General features: G+C 43.4%; 1 protein-coding gene across 1 annotated transcript in view; it reads left to right on the top strand.

Moving 5' to 3' along the window:
• The first annotated feature begins 10987 nt into the window (after positions 1-10987).
• Positions 10988-13228, top strand: part of LIMS1 (LIM zinc finger domain containing 1) — an 80442-nt gene continuing 78201 nt past the window's right edge. Inside the window, exon 1 of the mRNA XM_063304916.1 lies at positions 10988-11179. Coding sequence (XP_063160986.1) covers positions 11145-11179 — 35 coding nt within the window. The 5' untranslated portion in view covers positions 10988-11144. The remainder of the gene's footprint in view (positions 11180-13228) is intronic.

The raw sequence follows: 13228 nt of genomic DNA, 5'->3' as shown, positions 1-13228 counted from the left end.
TGTTTTCAAATCTAATTTTACTAACAGGACTGCAAATTACAAAAGGGTGCAGCCATGATATCCAGTTACTTTCCCAGAGCCCAGCTACATGGTACATGCCTGTCTGTGTTCTTAGACAGATGTGAGAAGCGTGGCTTCCTTGCCCTTTCCAGTTTGGCTCATCTGTCACTGAAGTCTTTAAAAAGTCTTTCTGCATGCTGTACATCTGGTTTCTTTACAAAACGTCGCATATAGCCAAACTGCCCATTAGCAAGATAATACCAGACTGAACATGATTTGCATGGATTTAAGCAAAGCCTCAAGACAGAAAAGTGATGTCTCAGTACTTTCTCTTAATTTAATTGTTAGCTGTTTTGGACTAGCCCACACATGTGTTTCTGTCTCCTGCTGAAGAAAAAGCATCCAAACCAGAACACAGTTACGACATCCTAGATTAAGAAATGTCGTCTGAATAAGATCTGTTACACATTCTGAGCTCTTACATAGTTTTAACTTAATAGTTGCCTATATACATATATTCTGACTGACACCTCCCCTATGAGCTTATGCTTTAGTTGATGGAAGACTGAATGAAAAAATGTATCACCTACTTATCTCAGGTAATCTTAGCATGATCTAGCTGTCAGTCTGATGCAGCTTAGAAAAAAAGGGAAAGGCAATTACACAATACTTCAAATGAACCATCAAAGCTAGATGTAGAGAAATATCACAGAATATTGGTGAAATTTACGTAGAATGTTATTTCCCATTTTAATCACCTGTGACAAATCAAGGATAGCACTAATGCAAAAATTACTATGTGGAAATACTGCAGGAACAGAAAATTTATACAGTGTGCTGTGGGGAAAAGGATTACAGGTAGTCCTCAACTTACGACCATTTGTTTAGTGACCGTTCAAAGTTATGATGGTGCCGAAAAATGTGACAACTGGTCCTTGCACATACAACTGTCGCAGTGTCCCTGCAGTCACATGATCAAAATTCAGGAGCTTGGCAACCAGCATGTATTTACAATGGTTGCAGTGTCCTGGGGTCACATGATTGCCATTTGCAACCTTCCCAGCCAGCTTCTAACAAGCAAAGTCTGGGGGAAGCTGGATCCGCTTAACCACATGACCATGTGATTCACTTAATGACCATGGCAAAATGGTCATAAAGTTGGGTGTGAATCACTTAATGACTGCCTCACTTAGCGATAGACTTTCTGGTCCCCATTGTGGTCATAAGTTGAGGACCTGTAACTTTCTTAATAGACCAAGATGGAAAGTAGTAGCATTCTACAACTGGATCTGAGAAGGTCACCAAGACATTATCTGTCTCAGGTCACCTGCAGACTTTAAAGGCCTCTATGTGTCAGGCTGCAGGAGCCTAGGATATCTTGTCAAATTCCCTGTCACAATACCACTGCTATAATGGGGTTGTAGAGAGTAAGTTTTATGTGCCTCTTCCCTGCATAGTTTTCAACAGGATCACTTGAAGCTTTCATGTTTCTCCCCCTGAACAGTAATGCTGGGACAGAAGCTTCCATACTGACTCCTTGGCAACCGTAAGCAGGGACACGAGAATGGAGGAGGTTGCAGCCTTTTAGCTTCCGCTGGCCCAACAAAATTATGGGTAGGGTTGGAGGCCAGTGGAAAATTGTACAATTCCTGCGGGGGCAATTGTTTTTGTAAAGACAGTAAAGTTGCCATTTCCATGCACTAATGTTGGAGTAAGCAACCTATTACCTTAGACCACATCTTTTTGGCTTCCCACACATCTCTTTGATCACACTTACGAATTTTAGCCGGACAGTGGTCAAAAATTGTTTCCAGGATGTTTCCCACCATTTTGGATAGGAAGAAAAATTAGTGTAAGTTCTGGTATCATTTTAAAAAACAATCCCTCAATCCTCCTTCAAACTGGAGGAACTAAAGAACAATAGCCCCAGCCTTCCTTACAAAACACATACGGTAGTCCGATTTTGGACTGCGTCTCTCATGCACCAAAAGCACATGAGCTATTTAAAGATAAAATGGATTTGAAGATACAGATGGACACTGAGTAAATGGCAGCATATTTTGGTCACATGGGGCTTTGATGTGTCAGTTGAGATTTACTGAGGTTGGGTTTGTCTGTCTTGGATTCTTACCAAATGCCTACTAGAACATCAGGAGCTGCCAATACTGCACAGCTGCATAACTTTGACTTTTGTGTTCCATACAGGATTACTACCATAAATATTCTTAAAGCTAATGTGTTACACTGGCAGAGCAAGAACACTTTTACATATAAGAAAGTTGTAGTGTTCTACCTAAACGTGAGCACATCATCAGTTCATAATATGATAGTAATGTAATATCTTTTAGGTTTGTGGAATGCTAACATAATATTTTAAACAAGTTGTTTTGTAATGCTAATGCATATGGGAATGAATATAGAAGAATACTTAATTTCTGGGTGACTCCTGGAGGTTTTGTTTCATGAATAAACACTTAAAAGCCATAGATTTGGAAGGGTGGGGTGATAAATGACAATATTTTATTTTGGTTATTTTGTTTTGCTTCTTCCCAGGCCAACTGGCTGGAATAAAACTCCTAAGGTGGGTCTCTAATAAAGTTCAGACAGAACTGGCAGTGAATCAGAAAGGAAGTCAAACTGATTACTAACATAACTCTGTCAATATATTAAGTGTAATCTTGCTCTATTTTTGTACACATGGCATAATACATCATTCTGTAATGCATACCTTTTTAAAATGCTATTTTAGGGAACACAGATGAATCTGCCTTTGCTGCTTCAAATACAATATGAAATGTCAACATGTATAGCTAATTCTCTGAAGGTCTCACTACAGACTCCCATAGATATTATTTTCACTCTTTTCAAACTCCTTCAAAAACTAGAGAACCTGTACACATGTTGGAATATTTACCATCTGATCAAAAACAATTTTAAAATCTTGGCTTATATTGCTCATACAGTTGCATGGCAACTGTGTGCAGGTTAAAGACAGTTTGTTCCGGTTGCTTTCAGAAACACTGGACAAGTCTATTGCATCTGGACTTTATCAGTTCCTGTTGTTTCTTCTGTGTGTGCCTTAGCAGGGCAGCCAGACTCTATTGCCCACCATGCCTTATGCCACCACCTTCTCCCCAGTACCCTTAGCCACCAAGTCATACTCAACAGGCTTCCTGCTGCCACCAGCCACCCCTCCAGTTTCATACCTCCCTTGATGACAGCACAGAAAGTCTGTTCAAGCATTAGCTAATTGAGCATCTCCTTGTGCCATGCTCCATCCAGCTCCACTGTCACTGCTGCCAAAGTGCTCCTCATCCCACCACCAGTGGCATCCTTCCATACCTCATTTGCCACCACTGTGGAAGCCCAGAGAGTAGAGCTAAGTGAGCTCCTTCCTCTGTAGTGTCCCATCAATGCTACCACCAGGTCACCTTGTTGCTTCTTTCTCCAGTCACTCCAGCACTATTTCCTCATCCCCCTGCCATCCAACAAAGGGAAAAAGCAGTTGTCCTACTTAACTATGGTAATTGGGACCAGAATTTCCATTGCTAACCGATGCAGTCATAAAGCACAATGTCACGTGACTGCACCGCTTAGTGATGGAAATTCCTGCACTTCCGGTTGCCATTGTTAAGCTAATTCCAGCAGGTCATTAAGCAAGGACATCATGTGGTCGCCATTTGCAACCTCCTGCCAGCTTCCCCATTGACTTTGCTTGTAGGAAGCTGGCAAAGAAGGTCACAATTGGCGATCACGTGACCGGAGGATGCTGCGGTGTCATAAGTAGGAGGACTGGTCATAAGTGCCACTTGTTCAGTGCCATTGTAAGTTCCTTGGCCTACCTGGTAAAGTTCTGAAACAACTGCTGCCAAGGCCTGCTTAATGGCCCTTCCTGCCATGGCAGTTCCATCATCTCCACTTTGTCCACACACAAATGGCAAACAGGTTTTCCTGCATGCACAGAGTAGACTGACTGGCACAAAAAAGATACCCCATCAGGCATAATTCCAGAAAACATAAATGAAAAAATTATAATTTATTAAGACACATGCTAACCACAGCAAGAATAAACCTACCATACCACTGGAAAAGAGACACCTTGCCTAGAATATCAGACTAGGAGACTAAAATGGAAGAATATGCTGTAATGGCAAAACTACAAATACGTATCAACAATTGAAGTTTAACCAAATTCAAGCAGAAATGGCTCCCTTATATATATATAAGGCAGGTTTAGATACTTGGAATACAGTTTTTAGGAATCAGATAGAAACTAATAATTATTAATGTTCGATGCAAAGTTCAAATATCTAAACTGTGGCTTGTGGTTGGGGATACAAACAAAGGGAGGGAAGGATGTATTACCAAAAAGTAATTTACTTTTTTTTACAATAGTTTTTTAATTCAAATGTAGCAGTCATTTTTTTGTGTATCATCTTGCTTTTTTTACTTTCTTTGTATTTTAATATTTTAAGAATAAACATACAATTTTTTAAAAGAAAAGACACTTCCTGCTCTACCAGTCTGATAAATTGAAGCTTTACTGTATTATTTTTTTTTCTTGAAATGAATTGCAGAGGGTTTGGGGAAGGAAGTTTTACACTCTAAGTCAGATTTAATGCAAGCTGGCTAAGAATTTAAAGGCTCATAACACTCATAAAAATATTTATTTTTTAAATAAATGCTATCTCAATACCACAAAAACCACAAAACACAACAGTTGGGATACAACTGCTAATATACATTGAAGAAACAACTTATTTGGGAATTTTTAATGCACTTTTTAATGACTTGGGTCAACTTTTCTATCTCAAGCTGGTTTTTTGTCAAAAGTTGCTTTTTGTTCTAGATTTTTAAAATGCTTTTTCTGTTATTTTCTTCCTTTTTGTGTATGTGTCCCATTCTCCAGATACTGATATCTGGCCTGAAACATAAGAGGCTCCACCAGCTTCTATATCCAACACCGTGTGTTAAAATCTATTCCTCCTCTAGAATGGACCTGAATCTCAAAAGTGGGCAGAATAACGATGGCAATTTTTATATTTTATTAATATAAAAGTAGGTAAAGAAAGTGCCACTGTACACATTTTATTTCAGAGCATCCCAAATGATTTGGACTAAGATTCCAATCATTCCCAGCAAGTATGCTCAGTGAACACAGATATAAAACATGGTACTATAAAACTTCTGAAGTTATGATTACAGATGGATTAAAAGACAAATTTCATTCATCGTACAAAATAGCATTAGAATTGGGTACAAACTTATGTGACTGTGTATCAATTTTGCAGATTTAGTAGACTGTATGCTGAAAAAAAAAGTTGGTTATGTCATCCCCTGATTCTTTCAACTATAGAATGAGATGGTGATTCCATAGTTGTAAATAAAATACGTATCACCAACACACTACATGTACACCCGTTTCCTAACCAGTGGCTTGATGTAGTTTGAAGTTATTTTTTTCTCCAAAAGCTCAGGCCCAGTTCAGTCTAAGCAAGTCAGTGAACTTCTCAAGATTCTCATAGTGTAGTACCTGTTGCATGAGCATGCAGTTGGTTGGAAGAGCTGGTGATACAGAAGAGAAGCTTTATTCAGATTGATTTAGAAGTGGCTGGAAACAGACCTCTGGGGGCAGATTGTGGAATTTTGGATGGTGAGCTAGAAGAAAGGTTTTTTTATTCCCTGGAATAACATTTCCCCAGATATCCGTGTTTTCCCACCCCGATGGGAGAAAAAAACTTTTCTTCTTTAAAAGCTTCTTTAAAAACTGGCTGTTTTCCCAGGCACTAGGGTAGGGTGGCTGCTGATCCCCTATTGTGTTTTTTTGTAGCGTATGGAGTTTGTCTTGTCTGGACATACATGGTTTCCTCTGTTTATTATTTTATTTTACTCTTTTAAAATGTTCGCTGCCAAGAGTAATTCTGAGTCAGGAGGCCTTTAAATCTAGTAAAATACACATACTAAGGCTCTGTTTTATAATTATGCAAAAGAACATTCTGTGTAATTTCTACTCAGATAAAAATACTTAGAATGTAGTAATACTACATTCAGTGATCCAGAGTCACTTGTTGAGATGGGCAGCTATAGAAATTGAATAAATAAATAAATACATTGAGGAAAGTAAACCGTTTTAAACTATATCAGCCATATGTTAAAGATGACAGCTCAAGATAAATGTTGCTGTCAAACAACATTTCATTTCACAGAATTTTAAGGAGCCCTGGGGCTTTTTTCATAGCACTGGAAGTGGAACTGCCAAAACAGACATCTTTAATTGTAAGATTGGAGCCTATTTTCCACTCCGTAGTCCCCCACTTACTATAATGTTCTGTAAAAGAAATTATTGGTTTCTTTTGCCTTGCACAATCATCTTTACAGTTCTATAGAAAAATAAACTGACTGCACAAGGATTTTGTACATGGATCCAGCTGCTGAACAGAAGTGGTTGCAGGGTTGTTTAGGGCACAGCAGCACAACAACTGGATATTTCATTACCATGAGCTGCTGCCAAAGGATTCCACTAATGCACCTGCGATGGGTGGAATTACAATGTGTGAGAAGTCTGCCCAGATGTTCTGGCATGTGAAAGGGCGAGGCTGGTTCTAGCAGCTGCCAAGGTGATGTTTGAGACAGCAGAGCTAAGTCAACCATGCAGGAAACAGGCCATGGATCTATGTTGACAAACCTGTACCACCCCTCAATGTTGCTGAATTCCAACTCTCGGGAAGTGCATTCAGTACTAACAAGGTTGAGGGATGTCAGCAGCATCTGGAGAATGACATTTCCCCACCTTTAGTCAGTGGCCAGGGTGGGTAGCCATAGGGTTGTGGACTGCATGTGCCCCTGGCTCTTTTTATGTTGCCTCAAGGGAAGCCCAGGTCATGTTGCTGACCAAAGTACAAAGACCACTGATGTTCAGTGGCGTATATTTTTTTTTGTGTTTTTTTATTTACAAATCATGTTTATTGCATCTATTTTTGCATCCATGAGCATCCACAGGGCAGGAAAGAGGCAAAAAATGCATTGTGACATTGTAGTGCCAACTCCATCCGTTAAATACTTCTGTGCAATGTCGTGACACAAGTACAAAAGGTTGCATCATGATGTCACAATGCTTCTTTCTTTATTTTGGCATTGTCAGGATTTGGAATGGACATATAGGATACCATCCTCCCCCCAAAAACACAAAGGCTGAACATCCAGTGCCCAACCCCAAGAACAAGGCCATGCCATTTTTATGCCCCATGAAGCTTCAGAGGCCAAAATAAATACTTTAAAAAGAAAGTAAAACTTCAAAAAGATTGCCATCCTTGGTCTACCTGGTCCAGCTATTGATTTGTTTAATGGTACACATGAGAGCCTTCTGACCATTTTTCAAAGTGGAACTACATGCTGAATTCAAAAGTTGGGGTGATCTCCGTATGGGACTTGACTATCTCACCCAATTTGGGTTCCCACTGAAGGCAGCGTTCCTGTGGTTTGGCTGGTTCTTGAGGCTGAGGGAAGGCAGATGCCCTCTGGTGGCTTTTTCGGTTTCCCACTGTAGGTTGGGGTGGTGGTAGGGAATTTCTCCTCAGCGTTTGTAGAGTGGGTGAAGTCTTAGGTGCTCCCTTTGTTTGCGTGTCCTAAATCAGTGAGCCATAGGTGGTGGCCGATAACATTATGGAGCTACGTATCACCTTGTTCCTCATCCAATCCTGCTGCCTGGCAAAATACTTTCATCTTACTTGTCCCTGTAAAGATTATGTGGAGGCTGTCAATGGAGCTCTGTGGGGTTTGGGTTATGCCAGACTACATTACGTGTGCATGTGTCATAGGACTTGAACCCAGCAATAGGAATGTCTGGGAAATTGGAGCGTCAGAGCTTTCCTGCTCTTTAAGGTAAAGGTAAAGGTTTCCCTTGACGTAAAGTCCAGTCGTGTCCGACTCTAGGGGGCGGTGCTCATCTCCGTTTCTAAGCCTTAGAGCCGGCGTTGTCATAGACACTTCCGGGTCATGTGGCCAGCATGACTACTCGGAACGCCGTTACCTTCCCGCCGAAGCGGTACCTATTGATCTACTCACATTTGCATGTTTTCGAACTGCTAGGTGAGCAGGAGCTGGGACGAGCAACGGGAGCTCACCCCGCCGCGCGGTTTCGAACCGCCGACCTTCCGATCGGCAGCTCAGCGGTTTAACCCGCAGCGCCACCGCGTCCTGCTCTTTAGCTGCTTGTATATCATGAAGAGAGGTGTCCTGGAGGCCTGTCCATATTATTACCTTGTCTTAGTGTATGGGTGATAGGTGGCTGTTATTCCCCCTGCAGCTACTAACTGGTGGCCATTGCTAGAGTTTCCTTAGAAACCGACAGTATCTTGATCTGGGTGTTAGATTCAGAAGTTCTTTTGCTGGCATGTCTCCAAGTAAGGAAGAGCTGCAGCCCACTACCTGACAAATCCAAATAAAGACATAGATTCTTGCATGTAAAGCTGTACTGAAGGAGTCCACCAGCAGCAGCTCCACAGTGATGAATGAACTATTCTATGGATCCGTAAAAATCATGCTTCCCTTAATAAACTATTAAAATAAATAATTGTAAATATTTATTTGATGGTTAGCGTAGTGGTTAAGGCACCAGGCTAGAAAGTGGGAGACCATGAGTTCCAGTCCAGCCTTAGGCACAAAGCCAGCTGGGTGACCCTGGGCCAGTCATTCTCTCTCAGCTCTAGGAAGGAAGCAATGGCAAGCCACTCCTGAAAAACCTTGCCAAGAAAACTGCAGGGACTAGTCCAGGCAGTTGCCAGGAGCCAAAAACCGACTTGAAGGCGCATGCACACACACATACACACAAACCCTTACATACAGTATATCCTGCATGCAGATAGCTGCATAGTGGTTGGATGGGGCAAATAGGATTTTTATGCAGGACATTGCTCCAGTTGCTGTCAAACTTGGTTTAAGAAAGCATTATCCCCAAACCAAAAATCTAACACAGTGAATGGTGACAATTTCTTTCCCCTCTGTGTGTTTCCAGGTGCTTGTGCTTACTCTATATGGCTTTGGACTAGATTATTTTAAGGATACCACTCCAGCTGAAGCACTTCTCTATCAGATGAAAACTGCAAAAGCTTTTTTCTCGAATGGCCTCTCCAACTCTGCATACCGGATGCTCAAGGGAATTCTTCAGAGCATCGGATAGATTTGTTTTCAGTTTGCTCTGGTTTTTAATTCATCTTAAAATATAATGCCAAGATTAAAATACCATTACCTTTCCTACCACTGGATTATTTTGATGTAATTTAATTTGTTTTCATTTTGCTTTTATATTTTGAGTCCTTCCTACTTAGATAATAGAAGTGCCAAGTAAAGAAATGTGGAATATTTTTGAAAAAAGTGATGCTCACATAACCGTCAATGTTGGCTCCGATTACAGTGCTAAGCAACTAAATCCACTGACCTCACTTTCCCAAATGCTTGTAGGATCACATGCGGTCTGCGGTTTGAATGATCACCCAGCTGAACTTTTAAATCTTGCAGAGTGTTGACCTATGGTTATTTCAGCAGTCACATTTTATACTCCCAACATTCTTCTAGCATATCCATTGTATGAATTAAACAGCCAATAGGTTTTACACCTTTCAACTCAGAAAGCTGTGGATATTTCTTCTGCCATATTGCTAAACCCACAGTTCACATCCCATCTAATCTCTCCTCAGGCTGCCATCCCCATTATACTTACCTGGTTAAAACCAGGCAAGCTCAGTTTAATAGCAATTTGGAGACATTTAGTTTTTTGGATGACTCTTGTGCTGACAAAGAGGTATGTATTTGTTGTTGCAGTTGCTTTCAAATCTTTGTAGCCTTGAACTCTTTTGTCCGTACAGGAACTGCCTGAGTTCTTATTAAGCCCATGCTGCTGTCAGCAGCGTGTTACAGCTATCAAAACCTTAGCTAAGCTCTTGTCATGGTTACTGAGATCCCTGAAGGGTGAAGATGCTACTAATCTAAAGATATCAGACTGCTATTCTGGGTTTTAATGGTTTCTTTTTTTAAAGGATGATGTAATCTAGATCACACATTAAAATTCAGTGACTTGAGTAGGCCATTTGTGTAATCAAAGTCTAATTTAGAAATACTTTTAAGCAGTGTTTCTCAACCTTGGCCACTTTAAGGTGTGTGGACTTCAACTCCCAGAATTCCCCAGCCAGGGGAATTCTGGGAGTTGAAGTCCACACACCTTAAAGTGGCCAAGGTTGAGAAACACTGCTCTTAAGTATATGGACATCCAAGAAAACAACTATTATCTCAATTCTTTTTCAAGATTTCTTCAGACAGAAGGTCTAACGCAGCACCCTATCCATCCCTGACCCTTTTGAATGACTACTCTGACATAAGAAAAAGGGTTTCAAGCTTTGGAAGGAAAGTCCGGGAGGGCTCCTAATGACTTCGATCACGCTTCCTGCTTATAATTATTTACCTAGAGTGCCTGACTAATAAGAGCTAAGTAGGGTTTAGGAAGGGGGGCACTTTCCACGCACTGAAGCCCGTCGAGCCCAGGACTCGAAAGGGAAGGGGCGGCGGGTAGACGAGGAATCGACGTAAGAGGAGAGAAGCAGCAAAGGTGAAGGCAGACAGGTGGGGAATAAGCCCCCCACCTCATAAGCGCGCGTGCACACATACAGGGGACACACACAAATGCTGGTCCGGCCCTTTTTTGGGGAGAGGCGAGTTTCCAGCGGTGGGTGGTCAGCTAGCTAGCTCTCGCACGGCTAAGAAAGGAAGGCAAGAACTCTTAAGAGGGCTCCCACGGTCAGGGACCCGCGGTCGCCCAGCCGAAGCTCCCTCCTGGCGGGTTTGCTTGCGAGACGCCCCGGAGCACTCCTCACCGACCTCCCTTTCTTCACCGCCGCGGGCGCGGGAAGAGACGGCGGAGAGGGCTGGAACAAGGGTGGGCTGGGCAGTGACGCGCCATAGCGGCCGCCGCCGCCTCCCCGTTCCCTTGCTCTGCCTTCCTGTGTTGCCTTGCGGGGGCGGCCCCGCCTGCAGCTGCTGCGCGGAACTTGCCTGGAAAAGCCAAAGAGCGTCCGAAATCAGCGAGCGAGGGAGGGAGGAAGGAAAGAAAGTTGTTTTAGGCTGCGGGACTTTCCTGCTACCTTGGTTTCGCGATGTTGGGGATCGCGGCTGCTGGAATGACCAACAGGTAAGTCTGTCCCGAATGCATCTGACAGCGCCCCGATCTCCCCATTCATTGTAGGAATTCGGCTGAAATTCACCCCCGGGCCGCCCTCCCTGTTGGCCTGCCCCCGTGGTCTTCCTGCCGCTTCTTTCTCCGCTGCTTGGAGGGGAGAAACTGTGATTTCCTTCCATCGCCTCTTCGCCTGCAGCAACTTTCTTGAAGGCTGCATTCCCTTCCCTCCCGAGCGGAGAAAGGAGGGATGAGATAATCCCACCGCGCCCTCCTGCAGCAGCCCCAGCACCGAGAGCGGGCGGACTCCAGGTTCTCCAGAGGGCGCGCCAAAGCCGCGGAGGCCCCTGAGAGAGCGGGGATTTGGCGGAGGGCCGTGCCGCGGAGAGGGCTGGGCAGAGACCGGGGGCAGCCGGGGAAATACGCTGCCTGGGATTGGAGCAAGTGGGAGGGAAGTTTGCGCGGGCACAAGGAATTGGGGAGCTGAGGGTGGGTGCAGAATGGGGCTAAGTGGACTTCTCTGAGGAAGTGGTCGCAAGCCGGGCGGGAGCGGGGGAGTGCAATATTTGGCATTCGTGGCGGCAGACACCTTATGTCAGACACATGGAGACAATTTAGAAACGGAAGAACCATAAACAAGGAGTTTAGAGCAGTGCTGTCTTGGAAAGGAAAGCAGACAGGCGATTCGAGAGCTTTCCTTCTTTATTTCTTTTTCTCTAAATTCGATTTGGATGCAGATTGCAAGCAGCGATGCGGAGAGCCACGTTTACCTCGAGGGGGAATCTGTTGGGAGCCATGCGGTGGGTAGGGCAGAAGCTAGAAGTGGGTGGGGCCAGAGCCCAAAGACACCCTTTCTTTTCCGTTGGTTGCTTCTGATGCTCTCTTTATTCTTTCTAACCCAACGGAATGTTGGAAAGAAATTATTTTCCTTTCCAGTTTGGTGTAGTGGTTAAGGTGCTGGCCTAGAAACCAGGAGACTGGGGGTTCTAGGTCTCCTTTAGGCAGGAAAGCCGGCTGAGTGACTTTGGGCCAGTCACTCTCTCTCAGCCCAACCCACCTCACAGGGCTGTTGTTGTGGGGAAAAATAGGAGGCAGGAGTATTAGGTATGTTCACTGCCTTGAGTTATATATAAAAAGGTGGGATGATGATGATGATGATGATGATGATGATGATGATAATAAATATTTAACAAGGCAGGACTTTGTTTGGCCACAGATTAACTCTTCAAAAACTGAACAGAATGGAAAGAAATTTACTGCATCAGGAAAAGGTGGTGAGAGAAATACCAAACTGAAAATAGGCTATATCAGGTGGGGGGCTGCAGATAAAATCCAGGAAAAAAAATCTCACCGTGTGTGTCTATGGGAGAGGCAGTGGCTCAGAATGTTGGTGATTGCTCCATTCTCTGCCCTCCCCCCTTCCAGTCATGTGACCCTGAGTGGACCCTAGGCTGCTTGCCCTGTGCTTCCAGTGGACACATACCCACTACGATGCCATATGAGGAGAGAGCAGAAATATACACGCAGATGCAACATAATACTTCACTACTAAAAAGAATATGCAGATGCCTTTTATGGCCATTGCTCTGCGTGCTTCCCCTGCCCTGTTTCTTTTCTCAAGCAAAGGCTACAGGGAAGGGACACACAGCTCTTCCAGAAGTCTGAACTGATTAATTGCGTGTGTTTTGAAGTTAGGACAAGGGCTCAAATGAAATTATCCTGAGAGCTTCAAGTTGCCAGTTTTTGGATTGCTGCAGTGGATATCAGTTGACACGTTCCTTTACAATGCAGCAAATCATGGCTTGCAAAAAGTATGCACTTCACAAGCAGCGACATACAGTCCAACACTGCTTTCTTTATAAGGCTACCTCTGTGCTCCCCTTTTTTCCTAAAGGCATGTTTCTATCACATGCATAAAGATGCATAAAGATAATACATGAAATAATTTTTTAAATAACAACAGTAATATGGGATGCGGTGATGCTGCGGGTTAAACCGCTGAGCTGCTGAGCTTGCTGATCAGAAGGTCGGCAGTTCGAATCCGCGTGACGGGGTGAGCTCCCG

This window comes from Candoia aspera, chromosome 5 (assembly GCF_035149785.1).
Source record: "Candoia aspera isolate rCanAsp1 chromosome 5, rCanAsp1.hap2, whole genome shotgun sequence".
Lineage (NCBI taxonomy): Eukaryota > Metazoa > Chordata > Lepidosauria > Squamata > Boidae > Candoia > Candoia aspera.
Note: the sequence above shows the minus strand (reverse complement) of the source record. Positions and strands in the feature narration are given on the sequence as shown.